General features: G+C 47.3%; 1 protein-coding gene across 3 annotated transcripts in view; it reads left to right on the forward strand.

Annotated features, from left to right (window-relative positions):
- The window catches only part of Boc (BOC cell adhesion associated, oncogene regulated), an 86778-nt gene that overhangs the window by 30281 nt on the left and 34523 nt on the right, over positions 1 to 21974 (forward strand). For 2 of the 3 annotated variants that reach the window (XM_045148021.1, XM_045148022.1), the window contains exons 3-4: positions 13751 to 13927; positions 15285 to 15563. In XM_045148021.1, coding sequence (XP_045003956.1) covers positions 13751 to 13927; positions 15285 to 15563 — 456 coding nt within the window. The remainder of the gene's footprint in view (positions 1 to 13750; positions 13928 to 15284; positions 15564 to 21974) is intronic. The other variant, XM_045148023.1, reaches the window with a different exon arrangement.

The following is a 21974-nucleotide window of genomic DNA, read 5'->3' on the forward strand; positions in this document are numbered from 1 at the left end:
GGTCAGGGGAAGAGATGTGCCAATGCATTAAAATGGAGTTTGCTGAGAATTTAGAGCAGATGGGAGGAAGTCAGGAGAAAGGTTGACTGGAGGTCAAGTATAAAGATCAGGAAAGGTTGTGCAAAGGCCTTTGAACTTTTTTAAATTATTCTCAATTGGGGAACTATCAATGGTGAGTCTGCTCACCCATTTCCTTTTGTTTTCTTCCTAAAATGAACTCAAAAGGGTAAAAACATCATTCATAATTCCTCTGCATCTTTTGACAAAATGGAACCTGTATCATTTTCCTGCCTCATGAATATCTATTTTCATGTTGCAACTTGGTTTCTTGATCTTTATAGTTATATTAATGGCTAAAATCATACAGTCTATGGATTCTTATGCCTTAGGTAAAGCTTCTTTAGTGTGAAAACAAGGCAGGCCTGGTTCGATCCTGGCAGTGAGGTTTACCATCTGGATGATCCTGGACAAGATATTTAATCACCCTGAGCTTGAGTTTCCTCATCAGTAAAATAGACTCACCATGCCCCTACCGCACAAAAGGCCATTCTCATGAGAATATCAAACTGAAGAAGTGCTGACTGTAAACTCCAGGAGGCACCTGTTTAACAAATGTAGCTGGTCATTTATCATCATTCACCGTTTGGGTGAGCTTGATCTTGTGGAAACAAGGTGGATGGAAGCAGAGGCCGATTAGATGGGGAGAAGAAGAGACAGCCAAGAGTGGTGGCACACGCCTGTCATCCCAGCGCGTGGGAGGCTGAGGCAGAAGGATCACTGAGCCTGGGATTTAAAAAAAAAAAAAAAGCTGGAGAGATGGCTTAGTGGTTAAGGCACTTGCCTGCAAAGCCAAAGGACCTCGGTTCAATTCCCCAGACCCACGTAAGCCAAATGCACAAAGTGGTCCATGCATCTAGAGTTCATTTGCAATGGCTGGAAGCCCTGGCGCACCCATTCTCTCTCTCCCTCTCTGAAATAAATAAATCAAAATATTCTTTAAAAGCAAACAAACAAAACAAAAACCCTGGCTCAAGAAAACAAAACAAACAGAAAGATGAGAAGAGAGATTCACGTAGCCATACTGCAGGCTCTAGACTTGAACTGAGCCACCAAGCAGCCACTTGACCGTGTGGCTACTGAACAGCTCAAAAGTGACTACGCTGCACTGAATTGAGTGCAGCAAATATAACAGAAAGACTGAGAGGACAGGATAAGACGTCATGTCAGTGCATTTTATTAATAAATTGTGCCTATTATTTATTGTAATGATTATTTTGGATATACCGTGTTAAAAGGTACTTATTTTCAGCTGTTTTTGTTTGTGTTTGTTTTGTTATCGAGGTAGGGTTTCACTCTAGTCCAGGCTGATCTGAAATTCACTATGTAGTCTCAGGGTGACCTCAAACTCATGGTGATCCTCCTAACTCTGCCCCCCGAGCCTGGGATTAAAGGCATGTGCCACCATACTCGGCTCAGCTGTGTTTAAAAAAAAATATTTATTTATTATTTATTTATTTATTTTTGGGTTTTCGAGATAGGGTTCATGGGCTGACCTGAATTCACTCTGTAGTATCAGGGTGGCCTCGAAATCATGGTGATCCTCCTACCTCTGCCTCCCGAGTGCTGGGATTAAAGGTGTGCACCACCACACCTGGCTTAATATTTTTATTTTTATTTATTTATTTGAGAGAGAGAAAGACACAGATAGAGAATGGGTGCTCAGGGCCTCCAGCCATTGTAAACAAACTTCAGATGCATGCGCCCCCTTGTGCATCTAGCTTATGGGAGTCCTGGGGAGTTGAACCTGGGTCCTTTGGCTTTGCAGGCAAACGCCTTAAAGGCTAAGCCATCTCTCCAGCTTTCAGTTGTGTTTTTAATATCAGAAGAAAAGTGCATATGTAAATGGAATGACATTTCTTTAAAAAAATACTTTATTTTTATTTATTTATTTGAGAGAGAGAATGCGTGTGCCCAGGGCCTCCAGCCACTACAAACGAACTCCGGATGCATGCGTCCCCTTGTGCATCTGGCTTATGTGGGTCCTGGGGAATTCAGCCAAGGTCCTTTGGCTTTGCAGGCAAACATCTTAACCACTAAGCCATCTCCCCAGCCCTGGAATGGCATTTCTATTGGACAACACTGCTCGTGATAGCTAACCATGATTGCCAATTTGATGGGATTGGGATGCACCAAGGGCTTGGTAAGGCACATCTGCTGGTGTGTTACGTTCTCTGACCAAAAACAACTTAAAACAGGAAAGGGTTTAACCAGGCTTACATTTTGAGGGAATCTGCTCCATTATGGCCAGGAAGGCATGGAGAAGAAAGTGCGGGCTCGTCACATTAGAGAACAGGAACCAGAGTGACAACAGGTCAGAGGGCCAGGTAACAAGCCTCCATCTCCTAAAGGTCCAGACTTCTCCAAACAGCAACGCCAGTTTTCCTACTGGTAACATGACTGCACGGTGAATGGTGGAGCCTAGCTGGAGACAGTAGCTTACTGGAGGGTGTCTCTTGCTCTTTCCTGTCTCCCCACACACCCCCCCCCCCCACACTTCCTGTCTGCTCTGCCCTGATGTTCTGCCCAAGTGCATGGGAGCCAAAACAAATCTTTTCTCTCTTGGGTTGCCTCTTGGCATTTTGTCATAGAAGTAGGAAAAATAAGGAGTACACTGCTCATGTCAAGAGTTCCGAGTTCAGGGCTGGAGAGGTGGCTTAGCGGTTAAGCACCTGCCTGTGAAGCCTAAGGACCCCGGTTCGATTCCCCAGGACCCACGTTAGCCAGATGCACAAGGGGGCGCCCGTGTCTGGAGTTCGTTTGCAGTGGCTGGAGGCCCTGGCGTACCCATTCTCTCTCTCCCTCTCTCTCTGCCCCCCCTCTCTTTCTCTCTCTGTCATTCTCAAATAAATAAATAAGAATGAACAGAAAAAAATTTAAAAAGGGTTTCTAGTTCAGATGGCTGATCCAAAACGTACTGGGGAGCCAGAGATAGGCAGGAAAAGAAGTGGGTCCAAATCCAGGTAGCTGAGTGGGGGGTGAGCAATGCTCTCATGACTGGAAGACAGGAAGAGTAGCTGAGTTTGAACACATGTTTGCACAAAAGCAGATCGTTAAAGACTGTTTCCCAGGCAGCGGCTTGTAGAAAGGCACAGATCTAGTCTAAACTAGAGACCCTGCTGTCCCCTCTAAGTGGCTTATTCTAGCTCCCTTCATATCATGGATTTATTCCGATACACTTGTTAGGTCCCCTTCACCCACTCCTGGTATGTTTAGGGTCCACATGGCTGGCATGCACGAGGTTCAGAGCATCCATACTTTTAGAGGAGAAAAGAAAAGAGAAGGAAGGGAAGATTAAAAATAAAAAGGGAGAGGAGAAAGGGAAGGAAGGGAAAAATTGAGAAGGAAGACTTCTCCAAGGATGGAAAGGCCTCTCTTTCAGAGTCCTTAAGACTGCTCCAATATATAGACCTTCATGTACTCTGGCTTTCCAGGATTCTGGAACTCTTCAGGGAGAGAAAAAGAATGGGGACCTAAGGTGGACATCTGAGTAAGACATTAGGTAATCCAGTGCTTCTTGGGTTTTGAAATTGTACCTAACCCTTGAAATATCCAATGTACCATTCCCTACCAGCTTGTCGAGATATAGGACCTTGAGTCGAGCACATTGGTGATGGCAGGAAGGTGAGTGTCTCCCGTAGGGACATTCCTGAACCATAATGGTGGCAGTTCTGCTACAGCTAAAGCCATCTGCACCCAGCCCGCACTGACTCTGGTTGTCAGGTGGTTTCGAGATCTTTGTTAGTAATCGTGAAACTCCATGTCAGAAGCCACCTTTTGAATTTCAATGATGGGAGAGTATACGAAAGTTCTGAGAGGTCTCCTTTGCTTTATACCTTGACATTTTGATTGCTTTTATAGTCATGGAACAAAAGGGTTTATGTATAATAGGAGAAAAAGTTGATGACATCAAGATGAAAGAGAGACTTGATTGAGAGGGGCAGGGAATATGATGGAGAGTGAAGGGGAAAGTGGGGGCGAGAGAGGGAATTATCAGGGTTTATTGTCTGTAATTATAGAAGTTGTCAATAATAAAATAAAATAGTAAAAAGAAAGCCTTGTGTTCTGCAACTTATGAAACAATCTTTGGGCAATTCTCCCGTATCATAGTTAGCACTTTTCTTTCTCTGTCAAATTAGGAGAAATGTGCTTTGTTCTTTTCCTACATTCCTCGGCCCTCCTTATTTGGGGAGCTCCAAGAGAAAACTCCTCTGACCTCTACGAGCTCCAAGCTCTTGGGGCAAGACATAACCTGCTGGCCCACCCACTCCCTCAATGCAGAGGCCCATTGGGCCCTCAGTTTGCCTGAGGAGGAAGTGGGCCAAACTTGGCTATGTGGTGAGCAAGGGACGCACCTGAAGGAGATTCATCCCACCACACCTGTGACCTTTCAAGGGAACCTTGGGAGTCAGCTCGTTCTGGACACCCTGACAGAGGCGTCATTGGCTTTAACGAGTTCAAAGTGATTGAGATTGCGATGGACTGGGGTGGGGGCTCGCAATACCTAGGCATAGGCAGCTGAATAGATAACCAAGGTTTCTGCCCTCCAAGGCCCTGACAGGTGAGTGAGCCTACATGCCCCCCACCCCTGCCTTACATGTGTGCACACGCACACACACACACACACACACACACACACACTCAGGCCCACACACATGTTCTCAGCCATGTCCATGGCAGCTCACCCCCCACACCATCCTCTAACTCACTCCTAAGCCGCCCAGCCTTTCCTGTAGCCCAGGCTTCTCCAGATTAGAGCTCTCTGGAGACCAGGCCTTTTTTTGAAAGGAAGAGAGAAAGAAAAAGAGAGGGGAAAAAGAAACCAAAAACCAGAAAGTGGGAACCCAAAGAATGAAACCAGAGAAGGGGCAGTGGTGCCTCCAACTCCCTCAGTACATCACAATGAATATGGACTCTATTAAGCTCCGTTCTGCCTGTTAGTGTCTCCCCGGGCAACCCAGCCCCCATATGGCAAGCATGCAGCAGATTAGGGGAGGCCCCCAGGCCGCATGGAAGGCCAGGGGCTTGACTGGCAGTTGAACCCCCTTCTCCTCACACTTGACACTGCCTGTGTTTATCTAAAGCAAGGAGGTGGGGGGGCGCATTGGGAAGGGTTTTGTCCCAGCTCTGAGAGATGGGGTGGAGGCCAGAGGCTGGGCGGGGCAGGAGGTGGAGGAAGGGAGGAGGGAGGAGGAGGGGCAGAAAAGTGGGGGGAAGCCTGAAGGAAGGGTTCATGAATATTCAGAAGGATCCCTGAATGGGGAGAGAAAAATAAAGCAGATGGAATCCATGTTAAAGAACAGCACAATCGCCCTGTTTTGAGCCCTCCAAAACAAAACAAAACAAAAAAAAAAAAGAAAGAAAGAAAGAAAGAAAGAAAAATAAAAGAAAGAAAGAAAAAGGAAAAGGAAAGGGAACGGCTTCTAGGAGTGTAGGCGCTGCGTTTATCCAATTAGCAGGGTTGTCAAATTGAATTTATATGGAATAGGGTTGGGGGAATTGAGAAGGGAGTGAAGAAAAAAAAAGTGGTTTTACTATCTCTCTTTTCCCAGTTTAGCAGTAAAGTCGCTTCCATCCCCCGCCCCCCATGCGTAGATATTTTTAAAGTTCTCTTTAGAGAAATGAGGCCATTTTCAGGAAGCAGTATGCGTGACAAAGAAATGGAACTCCCTGGTAACGTCTTCCTTTGGGCCCAGAGCTGGGAAACGGAGGCTTGCACCCATGCATCTTACTTATTACTTACCCAGAGCTCAGAGGACAAATCAAGAGATGGGCCCCTCCTTTCTCATAGGTGGGGGTGAGGGTGGGGGAGGAGGCTCAGTCTCTGGGGCGTCTCCCCAGAGACACCCACCCAGATGCCTTTGCTTTCTGCTTGCTGCCCAGAGTTTCCTGCCTACGGGGAAATCACCTCTGTTTGTGAGCAGCTTGTTATAAATTGTGGCCTCAGTAAGTGGAGCCCACGCACCTTAATCTCCTCCACCTATCCCTTAATTATATATTCTGTTGCTCAGAAAACCCATCAATAGCCTCGCTCTGTCTTCGTGTTAAATTCAGACTCTTTTCTAGAGTCTTCCATAGCGGGGACTCAATCTCACTGTCCCACCTGTCGCTTCTTAGTCTCCAAAATGGGGGTGCAAACTCCCAAGGGAAAATTCGAGCTCTTCCATGGCGGGGAAGGAGGCTGGAAGCCAGCAGTATGGAGTGCACATTTCTTTCTGTCCATCTTTGAGTCCATCTTTGCTTATACTTAACACAGGAGCGGGCTGCGGTGCCTTTGGTGTATCAGGCCAGCGTGAGTAAGGGCTCAGTAGCCAAGACATTTCCAGAGTCCTACTCACTCTTTCATTCACTCTCCCCATTTTTCCTGTTCTCCTGTAAGTGGATTTTCAGATTATATTATTTAATGAAATTAACTCTCACAAAAGAATAAGTGGCTTAAACTGGGTTGAAGAGACCTCTGATAGTCTTAAATTCATGCAAGCAGGGAGGGAAAGCAGAGCTGACCCTTTTAAGGCCATGGTAAGAGCTGAACGCTTTGACAATGGAATCACAACTCTGATGAAAAGTCAACAAAATAATTAACATCCAAGTGGACTGTTTGAAAGAGATTACATCCATACTTAACAGCAGTGATCCTAACCTCAAACAGACCTCGTGTCTTCTGGTATTAGCTAATGATTAGAAAACAATCATGATTAACTCATTAAAGCGCCTGCGGAGATGGCTCAGTGAATGAAGCGCTTGGCCTTACAAGCCTGAGGACCAGAGTTCTGACCTCCAGCACCCATGTAATTACTGGGTGGGTGTGGCTGCGTGTCTGGAATCCTGAAGGCAAGAGACAGGGGATCCCTCAGGTAAACTGGCCATCCAGAATAGGGAATCTGCAAGCTGTGGATTCAAGTGGAAAAACCCTGCCTCATCCAAGACACCCAAGTCAATCGCTCGCCTCCACACACATGCACAAGCACCCACACACATGCATCCACATACATGCACACATACAGGAGTCAAAAAGAAGCCATTGGGCTGGAGAGATGGCTTAGAGGTTAAGGCACTCACCTGCAAAGCCTAAGGACCCAGGTTTAATTCCCACGTTAGCCAGATGCACAAGGGGATGGACTCGTCTGGAATTCATTTGCAGTGGCTAGAGGCCCTGGAGCACCTATTCTCTCTCTATATATATCTGCCTCTATCATTCTCTCAAATAAATAAAGAAAGAAAATATTTACAAAGAAAGTGAAAAGAAGCCATTAATAAGATTTTGAAGTACTTTTTGGTTCAGCACAACATCAATTTAATTAGTAAATGAACAGTATTAGGAATGGTTGCTTCAAATATCTTCCCCATAAGAGAATATATCAGAAACACACGAGGATCGCTGTTGCAGACAGGCTTCTGCAGTTGCAGTGTCCTGCAACGTGACCCCACTTTCCCACGCAAGCAGAGCGACCTTCCTCCACACCTTCCTTCTCCCTGCGCAGATGCACCCCAGGGCCCAGGGCCGAACTCTCCATACAGAAAGCCTTTCCCGCTTCTCTTATCACTTGCTGCCTCCCATTTGTGACTGATTCTCGGCCACAGCCAAGCATGAGGATAGAGTGCGGAGGGTGTTAAATGAGAACAATCCCAAAACTTTGGAGGAAGGGTGATTTCTCCTAATCTCTTCCAATTTGAGGCTGCTTTCTTCCATTTTGTAGTTACGCCTTCAGAAACATGTTGACACGTGGTCACCAAATTGAGAGAGGGAGAGATGAAAGTGGCTTTCTAGTTCTTCGCTGGCCTGTGCCAAGAACTGACACATGACACGTGACTTCACTGGCCAACACAAGTCACACGGCCTCAAGTTAGCTGCAGTGGAGGCTGGGAAATGAAGAGGAACTTAGCGATGTTTGCTGTGAAAATATGTACTAGTGAGTTCATGTCAAAATTGGCTTTAATCTCCTAAGTAATAATATAATCTATGTTCTGTGACTAACAGTGTCTGTATATAGTCTTACAAGTGGTAGATCACAGTCATATTTTTTCTAATAATAAACCTTCATATATGTCAATTTTTAAATATTTTACTTTTATTTATTTGACAGAAAGAGGGAGAGGGAGGGAGAGAGAGAGAGAATGGGTGCTCCAGGGCCTCCAGCCACTGCAAACGAACACCAGACTCATGTGCCCCCTTGTGCATCTGGCTAACATGGGTCCTTGGGAATCGAATCTTGGTCCTTTGGCTTTGCAGGCCATAACTGCTAAGCCCTCCCTCCAGGCCCATGTCAACTTTTAATAGAAAACTTAGGCTTTGCAAGCAAGTGCCTGTAATCACTAAGCCATTTCTCCAGCCTCTATAGTGTCTCTTTAAATTAGCTCTGTGGATAAAGTACAACTTTTTAAGTAAAAATAAACTTTTTTACTATGTATTCTTAAGGGTACATATGTGATGTTTTGATAGTGTTTTAGAATTTCTAAATCCATCTAAACTCACATATTCACCTCGCCGAGAATTAAATTCATATATTTTCCTAATATCTTCCCAAGGGCCCCTGTGTGCAAGAGTTGCCCACTCTTGAGGCCTGGGGCTGGCAGCTCTTCACCCAGCCACTGGGCACCCTCAAGGAGTCTTCACAGACCATTGAGAGAAGGGAATCTTACTCTATAAAAATGGAAGCATGTAAAAACATGTTCCTTGAGGGGGCAGACATACTTAATTTTTTTTTAGGTAGCTGGCCTCTCCAAGCTGGTGGAACAAAAGGCTTGCCAATCAGAGGATGTTTTCGAGAAGGTCACCCCGCATGCTGCTCAGTTCATCTTGGTCCTTGGTTCGAGGGCGAGCTTTGAGGTCCACAGCCCCCAGAGCAGTGGCCTGGCAGTCCCAGGAGGACGCTGTGGACTTGCAGCAGGCTGCTCTCTCCACCATGGAGTCAGCCAGCCCAGCCCAGCCGGAGGGGAGTGGATGGATCAGGCTCCCCCCTGAGGACCAACTCTTGGTTGTTTGTCATTTTCTCAAAATAAATAAATAAATAAATACTCCAAGGCTACAATTTCTCAGGCTTGGTCTCAGCCCCAGAAGTGTGTGTTGGGCTGTTGTTTCTGGAAGGTTCCAGCAGTGTTTGTTTGCTGGCGATTACTTCAGTGGCAGAACATGTGTGTCCGCAGTGAAACATCTTGGACAGTATTTTCTTTTCCCTTTCCTGTCCAAATTACCCTTAAAAATGACAAGTACCTAGACCTCAGTGAGGCATTCATGGCAAGAATTTGTTTTCTCTTTGCTTTTTTTTGTTTTTATTTTTTCTAGGTAGGGTCTCACTCTAGCCCAGGCTGACCTGGAATTCACTATGGAGTCTCAGGGTGGCCTCGAACTCACAGTGATCCTCTTACCTCTGCCTCCCGGGTGCTGGGAATAAAGGCGTGCGCCACCACGCCCGGCTTTTATTTATTTATTTATTTTTGACATCTTCTCTTTTTCTGAGACAATGCAGAAGAAAATAAGGACTCAGGCATGTTTTACATCGCCAAGAAAAATACAACAGACCTTATTTTTGTCTTCGCCAACTTTGCAGTTGTACTTACATTCACTTCACTCTCAGAGTCACACTGTGACTAGACTGTCTGACTTACGTCTTGCCTTAAGCCTTTGGCAGGGCTGAAACAGGAGGATTGCTGTGACTGACTTCAAGGCTAGACAGTGAGTTCTCGGACAATTAGACCTACAGTGTGAGACCCTGACTCAAAGACAAAACCAAACCAAGTAACTCCAAAACCCTGTCCCCAACTAGTAAGTACCTTTAGTGGCATATACTTTTACATTTTATGTCTATTTTTTTTTTTAATTGTTGCCATACTACTTGACATGAATGAAACCCCAGCACGCTGCCTGGGGTCTCATCTTCCTGGGAGGTGGCAGTGAAAGGGAGTTAGCTCTCTGTTCCTGGGGGATATCTGCTTTCCCTGGCCTCTTGTCACTCTCCCGCGACGTTCTTTTCTCCTTGTTGATTTGGAAAGCAGGCTGGTGGCTGGCAGCAGTAAGTGCCATTTCCACTTGGAACCTTATAAATTACCGAGGGTGCCGAAGTAACAGGAATTGTTTGTGTTGCCCTCGTTAAGCAGGAGGGGATCTGGCCTAAATTTCCTCAGTAAAACCTTAGTTCATTTTACAACCCAAACACCTCTGCAGCCGCCTTGCACTCAGATGAGAAACAGCCCTCTCTGCCTTCCTTGTCAGCTCTTCCTCTTTTTGTGTCACGTTCCTTCTCCTTTCCCTATCTGTCTGCTTTCCTTTCACCCGCTCCTCTGCCTCTTTCCTAGGGGAGCAGGAAAGCTGGTATCAGTCTCCATAAGGATCTGGGGAAACTAGGGCACGTCAAGAGTAAAGAATTTCCTTAAAAAGGGGTAAAAAGGGAGCTGGTGAAATGGCTCAGTAGTTAAGGCATTTGCCTGCTAAGTCTAAGGACCCAGGTTCGATTCCTAAAGACCCACGTAAGCCAGATGCACAAGGGGGCGCATGCGTCTGGAGTTCGTATGCAGTGGCTGGTGGCACTGATGTACCCATTCTCTCTTTCTCTCTCCCTCTTCCTCTCTCTCTCAATTAAATAATTAAAATATATTTTAAAAAGTAATAGGTAATCCCAGCACTTGGGAGGCAGAGGTAGGAGGATCACCATGAGTTTGAGGCCACCCTGAGACGTCACAGTAATTCCAGGTCAGCCTGGGCTAAAATAAGACCCTACCTTAAAAAACTAAAAAACTGGGCTGGGGAGATGGCTTAGCGGTTAAGCACTTGCCTGTGAAGCCTAAGGACCCCGGTTTGAGGCTTGATTCCCCAGGACCCACGTTAGCCAGATGCACAAGGGGCGCACACATCTGGAGTTTGTTTGCAGTGGCTGGAGGCCCTGGCATGCCCATTCTCCCCCCCTCCCTCTCTCTCTCTCTCTCTCTCTCTCTCTCTCTCTCTCTCTCTCTCTCTCTGTGTCTCCTTCTCTCTCACACACACTCAAATAAATAAATAAAAATGAACAACAAAAAAAATTTTTTAAAATGCATCATCTCAATGGAGAAGAGAGTAAGAATTAAATCAAGTGTCTGGAACATTAAGAGGATGTCGGAAGCTTCCTTTGGGGCATAAATGTTTCCTCTGGAAATGACTGTCCTATCTCACCTGTATTCCAGCATTAACACCCACCGGGTCTAGATCCCTGGTTGATCAAGCACTGTTGTCTCTAGTGGCTAAAAGCACAGTGCTCTGGAGTCAGCCCAGCCTGGGTTTCAGTCCAGGCCCACAGTCAGTCTTTCACTCATGGACAAAATAACCTTCGGAACTCAGTTTCCCCACCCGTACAAGGGGGACAGTGACTCCCACATTGCAGGGGTAATGGAAAGTTGTGAGACACCTTGGGCAAATTTCTCGATGGGCAGAGGGCCTGTCTGTCTCACACTGCTGCCTTCCCTGGCTGGCTGGACTCGCCTCCTCTGTGGCTTCGTGGGGGTCATGTGGCTAGGAGCGCAGCCAGCCCTGCCCTGTCGGCCTATGGGAACGTGAGCAGAAGCTTTCTCTTCTGCCAGCCATCATTGGAATTGCCTGGGAGAACTTTTGAAAACCTTGTTGAACATTTTTCTTTTACAACCGAAAATGTCCCCTTGGCAGTTCCTAAGCTGATGAAGGGATGTTGTAAACCCTCCCAATGTCACAGTCATGAGGCAGAAAGTGGGATTAAAAATCAAAGGAGGAGCTGGAGAGATGGCTTTGCCTGCAAAGCCAGAGGATCCAGGTTTGATTCTCCAGGATCCACATCAGCCAGATTCACAAGGTGGTGCACGCATCTGAAGTTGGTTTGCAGTGGCTGGAGGCCCTGGCGTGCCCATTCTCTCTCTGCCTCTTTCTCTCTCCTGCCCCAGGCTCTCTCTCAAATAAAAATAAATAAGTAAACAAATAAATCAGCTTAAGGGCGGGAGGAAAGGGTTTTCTTGGCTTACAGTTCATGGTTACAGTCCATCACGGCTGTATGGTGACAGGAACATGAAAAGTCTGGTCATATTGTCTTCATGGTCTAGAAGTAGACAGAGAGAAATGCTAGAATTCAGCCAGCTCTCTCCTTCTATGCAGTCCAGGACTCCAGATCATGGAATGGTGCTGCCCACAGTTAAGGTGGGTCTTCTACCTCAATTAAACTAATAAGATAATCCTTTACTGGCAAGCCCAAAGGCTAACTTCATCTAGATATCCCACACAGGCATGTCCAGAGGCTCTTTTCTTAGATTAGGGCAGGTCCTGTCAAGTTTACAATCATACAAACATCACAGACAAAGAGTCTCTCATTGGCTTACAGCTCACCTAATTAAGCTAGACTGACTTGCCAGTGAATCCTAGAGATCTGTCTGCCTGTCTCTACCACCAACCAGTGCTAGGATTATAAGCACACACTACCTTGATTTCAGGCCCACATGTCTGTGAGGCAAGCACTTCACTGACTAAGCTATCTCCCTAGCCCAGCTCTAGGTATTCTTTTTTTTTTAATTATTAAAATATTATATTTATTGAGGGGTGTACAGAGCCAAGGAAAGGCATCCATGTGGCTAGAAATCCCATGTGGAGGGCTTAGAAAAACCATGGAAAGAAAAGAAAGTTCAAGGAGCTCCTGCCATGTGGGGATAAAGAACCCATGTGGAGAATGAGGGCTAAGGGGGTTCTCCCCTTGGCTTAACCCCACTGGGCCTGGGCCAAGCCAGCCCAGGCATGGCAGAGGGAAAATCTCACCCATAGCTGGAAGTTCCCAAGTGGTCAAAGAGCATGCCCTCCCCTTGAAAAGGTATTTATAGCCTTATAGTGGCGGGCTGTCTTCTAGCTCAGGTGAACTAGAGGGACAGCTGGTTGGTTAGGGCTAGGGGCTGTCTCAGGAAGAGATTAGCCCTGACACCAAGTTCCAGGGACTGAATTTGACCAACAACAATGTTTAAATCCTATGAAAGACGTCCCTCCCAGGAGAGGGTCCTGGTTGTTTATGAAAAAAAAAAGTCCAGGGAAGTAGGCAAGAGTTAAGAAATCAGATTATCTTTGATTTCTAGCAAGTGCAGACTTTCTTGCCTTTTTCCTTTCCGGGGCCAGTCACCCTAATTAACTATACCCCTCTCTCATGCGAAGACACTCTAGCTGCTGTTAGAGGAAAGGGGACGATGATGTAAGATCTTGAACTACTCCGGCTGAACAGGGGTGTAGAAATATGGCAGTTAGAGAGTCCCTTCCAGAGAGGGGAGGTATTCTGAAGGACCCCGAAAGTGTACTGACAGAGTGCAGGAAGATGGTTTTGGCCAGCATTAGCCTTCTTGCCACAATGAGAGTCACCTTTTAGCACAGGGTGTGGGTAACTTAAGATGAGGCTTTATTAGATGAGAAACGACATGAGATGGTTCTTTGGGTTTTCAGTGGTACATCCAGACCTCCACTTTGTTTGTTTGTTTGGTTTTTGGTTTTTCAAAGTAGGGTCTCACTGTAGCCCAGGCTGACCTGGAATTCACTATGGAGTCTCAGAGTGGCCTCGAACTCACAGCAATCCTCCAACCTCTGCCTCCAGAGTGCTGGGATTAAAGGCGTGCGCCACCACGCCCAGCTAAGACCTCCACTTTGAACTCTGCCAGAAGATGTAATGGAAGTGGGTTGAGGGACGAAGCCCCAGGCATTCTCACCACGGCCATTGTCTCCTTTCTCTCACAGCAGTGTTGCAGGGGACTGTATTATCTCTCGAGTGTCACCTGTGGCCTATGGGACATTGGCTTGGGACCCTTTCACACACCATGCTGCGTGGGACCATGGCTGTGCACAGAGGAGAGAGGCTGGTGGACACACTGCTTTGGATCCTCCTGGCCACGGCAGGCTGCCTTGCTGACTTGGGTGAGTGTCTCTTTCTGCTCTCAGCCTGCCTCTCCTAGAAGAGCCCTTTGCCTTCAGGTCCTATGGAACCTGAATCACCCTATATCACTCTTGAGAAAAGAACGAACACAAGATGAGGGAAGGGGTGAGGAGATGGTTCAGCACTACCATGTAAAGACTAGGCATGGCAGACGGTGCATACCTGTAATCCCAGCCTTGGGGAGGCAGAGACAAAAGGATCCCTAAAGATTGCTGGCTAGGCTGGTCTAGCCAAACGGGTGAGCTTGGAGTTCTAAGAGACCCTGTCTCTTGGGCTGGAGAGATGGGTAAGTGGTTAAGGCACTTGCCTGTGAAGCCTAAGAACCAAGGTTCGACTCTCCAGATCCTACATAAACCAGAGACACATAGGTGAGGCAAGAGCAAGGTCACACATGCCCACTAGGTGACTCAAGCATCTGGAGTTCGATTGCAGTGGCTGACACTATGGCACACTAATTTTCTCTCTCTCTCCCTCTCTCTTTCTCTGCCTCAAAAAAATTAGGTGGAGGGGCTGGGGAGATGACTCGCCACTTACTCTCAAAGTCTGCCAGCCTGGGTCAAATCCCCCAGTACCCACATAAAGCTAGAAGCACAAAGTGGCACATGCATTTGGATTTCGTTTCCAGTGGCAAGAGGCTCTGGCATGCCCATTCTTATTCTCTATCTCCTCGCAAATGATTAAATAAGCTATTTAAACAAGGCAGACATGGAGGCACATGCCTTTCTTCCCAGCACTCAGGAGGCAGAGGTAGGAGGAACGCCATGAGTTTGAGGCCACCCTGAGACTACAGAGTGACTTCCGGGTCAGCCTGGGCTAGAGTGAGACTCTACCTCAAAAACTAAAAAAGGAAAAAAAAAAAAAAAACAGTGATCAGCACAACATGATATTAGCTACATTTCTGTATCTTAGCCATTTAGAAATGGAGGAGGAATAACAGTTCCCTTTCCGTTTGTGCATTTATCATATGAGACCAGAGCAGGCCATTCACACACACGGTAAGCCTCAAAGCCACGCTGTGACTCCAAGCATAACTACTTTCAGTTTATAGATAGATGAAGAGGCCAGGGTTATATGGCTCAGAAGTAGTGGCCCTGTGGTTCATCCCAGGTCTGTCTAACTCCGGAGCCTGGATGGAGCCTTGACAGCACATTACCTCTACAAGTTGACTTTCTGGAAACAGACCTGACAGGGCATGGGCAAGGGCCACTGAGATACTGGGAGGAAAACTGACTCTCCTAGCAGCTCCACTCTGGAAGGCTGCCTGGGTACTGTGCTTTTCAAAAGGTGTCCTTGGTTTCTTAAGGGCATAACTTGCTACTTCACTGTTTCCTTCTGCAGTTGAGGTCCCTCAGGTCACCGTCCAGCCCGCATCCACTGTCCAGAAGCCCGGAGGAACTGTGATCCTGGGCTGTGTGGTCGACCCCCCGTGGGTAAACGTAACCTGGCGCCTCAACGGGAAGGAGCTGAACGGATCAGACAATGCTCTGGGTGTCCTCCTGTCCCACGGGACCCTTGTCATCGCTGCCCTTAACAACCACACAGTGGGACGGTACCAGTGTGTGGCCCGGATGCCTGCGGGAGCTGTGGCCAGTGTGCCAGCCACAGTGACACTAGCCAGTGAGTCACTTAGTCACTTTGTGTGGTACCTTCTCACCTCCTATCTCTCACTTTCTCCCCCCTCCCCATTATTCATACCCTTCATTAGTCATACCATAAAAGGGGACCCTAATTGCTAAAACTTCAAATCAGAAGGTGGCAGCTACCCAAGGTCCCCAGTGGTAGGGGACACGGTGGTGCCCTGGGGAAGCTCCGGTCTGAGCAGAAGTGTTGGATGTCTACAGAGGGTGAGCTGTCCTAGGGTCCAGAGCTGGCCTGTGCCTCACCTCTCCACTTGGTCAGCTGTGTTTTAGGTGAGGTGTGCTGGCTGCCCTCCTGGTGCCAGCCACCTTCTTGTTTGTTCTTACATTGATTTCAGTCAGCGAATGGAGGAGAGTTATGAACAGAGCCTGCCCACCCCAGACCAGACCTTAGCACATTCCAAACACCAGGGACATACATTTTTGAACTCAGTGGAAAGGAAGCTGTGTGACAAAGGGATAAAGAGAAACGAGGAAGAGATTAGGTGACAGTGTAATCTAAGACCACCCCTCCCTCCATTGTGTCGTTACCCCTTTCTTCTTTCCTTCCTTTCTCTCTTTCAAGTTTCACCTTCCTTTTATTTATATTGTTGTACTCAGCCTCAGAGAGTTTAATTGAGATCCCTGTACATACAGATTCGGCTTGTGATACAGAAAGTGTTATCTCATCTTTATTTTATCTGATTATCGCATAACAAAGAACATAAATCCTCAGGCCAACATATGGAAACCACAGGCCCAGTGGCCTCTAGGGTCCCTCCCAAAGGGGTAATTCGGGTAGATTCAATTTCCTGGTAACTTCCTGCCAGATGGTCTTCATAACCTCTGTATTTCTCTTATGCCTGTGGAAAGAGAGGTATGGTTTTGACAAAATCATTTAAATATATGAGGATCCAAGAACCATGTGGCTTGACATGCACATCTGGAAGAGGAACCTTATCTGGGGCAGATACTTCTAATGCCACTGTGTGTACCCTTCTCCACCTGTTATGGTCGGCCAGGTGGGAGTGGACCACGTGACACACTACCTTTGTATAATTGCCACATGGTGTGCAATGTCCCATGCACCACAGGCTCTGCATGATCTGATTTTCTGTTCTGACGTACGGGAACTTGAGACCACCTGATCCAACATTTCACTGAAGTCTATAGAATAGTCCCTGCTCTCAATCTTATATGCTGAGCTCAAAGCCAGGAAATGCAAAAAAAAAAAAAAAAAAAAAAAAAAAAAAAAAACCCTTCCAGCTTTGAGCCTGAAATATAGGAAATAGAGAAAACTCATCAAGACTTTAATGGCATTTGGATATAAACTTTGGATGACTTTCGGGCATTGTTTTCTCATGACTTAGTTGTGTCCCCTGATCTCTGACAGCCTTTTTTTGGGCAGCCATGTCACCTTCATCACCAGCCTCCAAGAAGGGTGCCAGGAAGCAAATGTCCCATGTCGCAGGTCCTGGGGTGGCAGCGGACTTATGCATTATGCTTCTAGCTGCAGTCTCTGGGGTGTGTGAGATGTGAGTCCCAAAGGAGAGTGGCAAGCAAAGGGGACGTGGAAGAGCAAGTGAGGAAAGCCCTCTCTGTCCTAGATCCCTGGAGGAAGTTCATTCAGAGAGAGACAGAGAAAGAGAGAGGGAGAAATGGAGGCTGCAGCCTGCTCCTGCTTTCTGGGGAGGTGTTAGGCAGCTCTGCTCTTTCCTAAGGGGATAGGCAGAGCCACCTTCCTCAGGCGTCAGGGGGAGTCTGAGGTGCAGCTGGGGACCAACACACTGGAAGCCAGTCCTTCCCTCAGGGCAGAAGGAGCACCGTTGAATCCGGGTGCCAGACCTCTGAGGACCATGGCAAGCACTGGCAGAAGGCAGCTGAGTGCTTCTCTTTAGACCTGATACTGGGAGGCTCCCGAGAAGAGGCTCAAGGTGGGGAGGGCTCGTCTCATCAGGTCAAGAAGGCCTGAGGGCAGAATTGCCCTTCCTAACATCAGGGACTTCCTGCCTCTATTGATATCAATTTTGGGCTGTGTGTGTGTGTAGTGTATCTGTGTGGGTGCAGATATATGTACCCCACAAGCACATAGGTGGAGAAAGATGCCTGGTGTCCTCCTCCATCACTCTTTTGCCTTCCTTCCTTGGCCCAGTGTCTCGCAGCGAACTTAGAGCTCTCCGGCTTTCAGCCAGGCTGTCTGACCAGTGAGGACCAAGGATCCTCTTTGTCTTTGCCCCTTAGTGCTGAGTTACAGACACGCACAGTCACGCCCAGCTTTTGATGTGGGTGCTGGGTTCGAACTCAGGTCTTCATGCTTGCTCAGCAAGTGTTCTTACCCACTGAGCCATCCCCCCAGCGCCTCGATTTTTTAAAACTAGAATCACACGATAGAAAGCTTAGGCTTCTATACACAGCAATGTCTCTCTTAAGTCTGCCATCCAGGCATTGCCCACACCTATATGTTTACATTGTTCTTATGATGCTACTGATGTTTCTAATTTTATTCTCTGTCCCCCCAGTGGGAAAGAATTTTATGATAGGCATTTTCATCAACTATATGATAAGTTAATTCATCTCTTTGGATGGGTACAAAGTGCAAAGTAAAGCACAGAAAGTGTGTTCATCTCAAGTGAACAACCCAGCGGGTTTCTCCATATGCACATCGCGTAACCGTCACCCCAGTGCGTCCCATCATGCCCCTTGCTAGCCAACCCACCCTCGGCCCCCAGCAGAGCATGATCATAATGGCTGATGGCCCCAGAGCATCCCCAAGTGGATGTGCTAAAAGCTCTTCCCACTGCTGGGCAGCTAACTCACTTTTGGTGCTTGTTATCACAAACACAGTGCACATTTCAGCACCTTTAAAGGCATCCAGTGGAGATCTCATCTGTGGGGGTTAGCACATGTCTGTGGAAGCTCAAGAAACTAGCCGGGCGTGGTGGCACACGCTTTTAATCCCAGCACCCGGGAGGCAGAGGTAGGAGGATCACCATGAGTTCGAGGCCACCCTGAGACTCCATAGTGAATTCCAGGTCAGCCTGGGCTAGAGTGAGATTCCTACCTCAAAAAACCAAAAAAAAAAAAAAAAAGAAACTTCACAAGCACTCGTTCATCTTAATGAGGAGCCAGGCTGCCCTGCTCATGATCTGGAGAAGGAGGAGTTGGAGAGGGGCAGGCTGACTTTGGATCCCAACTTTTGCTTCAAGGTGTATTTGTGCAAGGAGAGACACTTTATGGCCTTTATTTAAACAAAAAGAAATTCCTGGCTGCTGCTTCATCTGGCGCTTGAAGGGATGCATGGTTGGCGGAGAGGACAAAGGAAGGGTTTGGTCGCAGCCCATGAAGGCACCGTGTGAGAAGGAAGGTGGGCAGGAGGGGAGTGGGTCTCGTCCAAAAGCCAAGAGCTCCTGGCTTGTCATTCAGACATGAATCAGGAGTGGGCTGCTCGGGCCTGACTAGAAGGGAACTGGAGAGAACAGGCTGGTGGGGAGGTCCCCCACAGAAGAGGGAGTTGGTGGAGTGGAACTGAAGTCTGCAACGCCCAGAGGAGGCAGCGCTAGAGTGGCGGGAAAGCAAGAGAAAGGGGTGCTGTCTTTGGGCTAATGCCACTGGCGGATTTGGCCCAGACTCAGCAGTTAGATTAAGTTTCTGAGAACACATTCCTGAGCAGAATGGGGCTGTGTTTTGCTGGTTGGCTGGCATACAAGGAGGCCACTTGGTAGATGGGATTACTGAAGGCACGGTCTGCATTTAGAGGAAGGCTGGGCAGCAGCATGCCAGTGCACATGCATGCCCACCCCACACACAGCAGCCAAGGCCCGCTTTTTCTCTGCTCTCTCTTGCAGGCCTTTTTTCATGTTCGTCTAATTGCTGCGTGGTCTACCTGACAATGTGTCGCCTCTGGCCCAGCCCTAGTAATTGCTAGTAATTGCTGGAAGCTTTGGGTTGAGGACCTGGCTTGGGGGTCGTGTGGGGAAAAAAAAAGGCCCTGGAGAACTTCCGTGGCCTGTATTTATTCCAATGTTGGGACTGGGAGAGACATGGGAACCTTATCCTCACCTGGTATTAACAAGTCAAGGGCCACTAGATGACTCACCTGTGCCCTCTCCCACCTCCACCCAGCTGTTTCTGCCAGGAATAGGGTCATCCTCTTTCACTGTCCTCTATGGACTTTTTCTTTTCTATTTAAAAGAAACTTTTTTCTTGGTAACTCGCTCTTACTGCTTGCGCCTCACTTCAGATCATCCTGTGGAAAGGATGCTTCCCCTTCCATCTTCTTCTCATTCTTTTCTTCTCACAAGCTTGACATCAGGTGGTTCACACGTGCCCACTGTGCTCCTTAACCATCAACAGATGCCACCAAAGGGTCCCCAGACTCCTTACCAAACCCCTGATTCTACCTGGCAGGCTCTCAGCACAGCAAGTAGTCATGGTGGCTGCTGGGAGGAGCCAACGTGCCCCATGAAGGCTTCTTTCTATCCCTTTCCTTAGTAACCTGCCATTGAAATAAACTGATACAAACCTTTGCTTTCACCATATTCTGTTTGTTTGTTTTTAAAATTGATTCTGCCAATCCTTCCATCATCCTTAGCTCCCAATATAGTTGGGAATGAAAGAGGCAGTGTCTGGGTCATTACTTAGCCTATAATTCTTTTTTTTTAACTTTAATTTTTTTTTATTTATTTGAGAGAAAGATACAAAAATAGGCAGGGAGAGAGAGAGAGAGAGAGAGAGAGAGAGAGAGAGGGAATGGGTACACTAGGGCCTTCAGCCACTGCAAATGAACTGCAGACACATGTGCTACCCTGTGCATCTGGCTTACATAGGCTTACCTGGGTCCTTTGGCTTTGCAGGCAAGCACCTTAACCACTAAGCCATCTCTCCAGCATCCTATATGTGGGGATTTTTAGTGTTCTAGCTGACACTAAGTCTTAAATTGAGGCTGAGATAATTGAGAGGATACTTGTAGCCCTCCTTAAAGCCTTCAGGCATGAAGACTAGGCATAGACTGCCACACAGTCCCTTCTGTGGCTTCAGAGATTAGACTGTAAAGAAGCTGACAGGAAAGGGCTCCACTTAGGCAACTGTCGCCATGATTCTGTGACTTCAAGGAACGGTCAGAAGAGGAGGGTCCCTTTGTTACCACAGTTAAATTTAATCCACTTATAAAATAAAAGAGTAGGGCTGGAGAGACAGCTTCGTGGGTAAGGCATTTGCCTGTGAAACCTAAGGACCCTGGTTCGATTCCCCAGGACCCACGTAAGCCAGATGCACAAAGTGGCACATGCGTCTGGAGTTCGTTTGCAGTGGCTGGAGACCCTGGTGTGCCCATTCTCTCTCTCTCTCTCTCTCTCCTTATTTTTTTTTCTCTCTCTCAATAAATAAATAAATAAATTTTTTTAAAAATAAAATAAGAGTAAAACTGTAGTAAGGCACTTAATCTCTAGGGTTGCCACAACAGTAACTATTACGTCACCAGGCTCTTTTTTATTTGTTTTTATTTTTGGTCAGATGAGAAAATACATTGGTAGCATTACCCCAGAGCATTTTCGAAATTCCAGGCTTTGTTTGTTGGCCCATTTGTTGAGCAGATATTTGCAAAGCATCTGTCTGCAGAAAACTGTGGGCCCTTGATCCAGTTCTGTGCCACCCACTCCACCCTGGGGACAGCCCTCAGAAGATACCAGTCCAGGGCATTGACCAATGTCTAATCATCACCACAAATAAGAGAGAAAGAGAGCTTGCCCACTTCCAGGGAATTTCTCAGCTGCCTGGACTTGGTGTTCTCCAGCCCAGAGTCCCACCTGAACTGCTTCAGGACCAGCTGCACTGTCACCGTGGAGACTGGTGTACCCCCAGAGCTGCCTCTGAGCTCTGTGCTGCTCTACTCCGTCTTTAGCACTGCACTGAACAGCTGAGCCGACAGCCGACATGGCCCTCTTACAGCAACTCCTACAGACAAGCCAGATTTCTCGGCTGAGCACTCTCAACTCTCATTCCTAATGACATACTTGTAGACAGCTGATATAGTACATGATATACAGTTATATAAAGAGAGGATGTTGTTGTAAAGAATTGGCCCACTTACACTGGAGATCCAGGTAAAAAGGTGTGGAAATCTTGGATCTGAAGGCTAGAACACTTGGACAGATTTTTCTAGGAAACCTCACGTTGCCTTGGATGAACCCCCACTAGGGAAGACAACCTGGTTCGCTTGGTCGAATGATGGTCACTGCTAATCACACATCTAGAAAAATTCCTTGGGGCAGGAGAGATGCCTTAGTGATTAAGGCACTTGCCTGCAAAGCCAAAGTACCCAGGTTTGACTCCCCAGAACCCACATAAAGCCAGATGCACAAGGAGGTGCATACATCTGGAGTTCATTTGCAGTGGCGAGAGGCTCTGGTGCACC

Source organism: Jaculus jaculus, chromosome 4 (genome assembly GCF_020740685.1).
Source record: "Jaculus jaculus isolate mJacJac1 chromosome 4, mJacJac1.mat.Y.cur, whole genome shotgun sequence".
NCBI classification, from domain to species: domain Eukaryota; kingdom Metazoa; phylum Chordata; class Mammalia; order Rodentia; family Dipodidae; genus Jaculus; species Jaculus jaculus.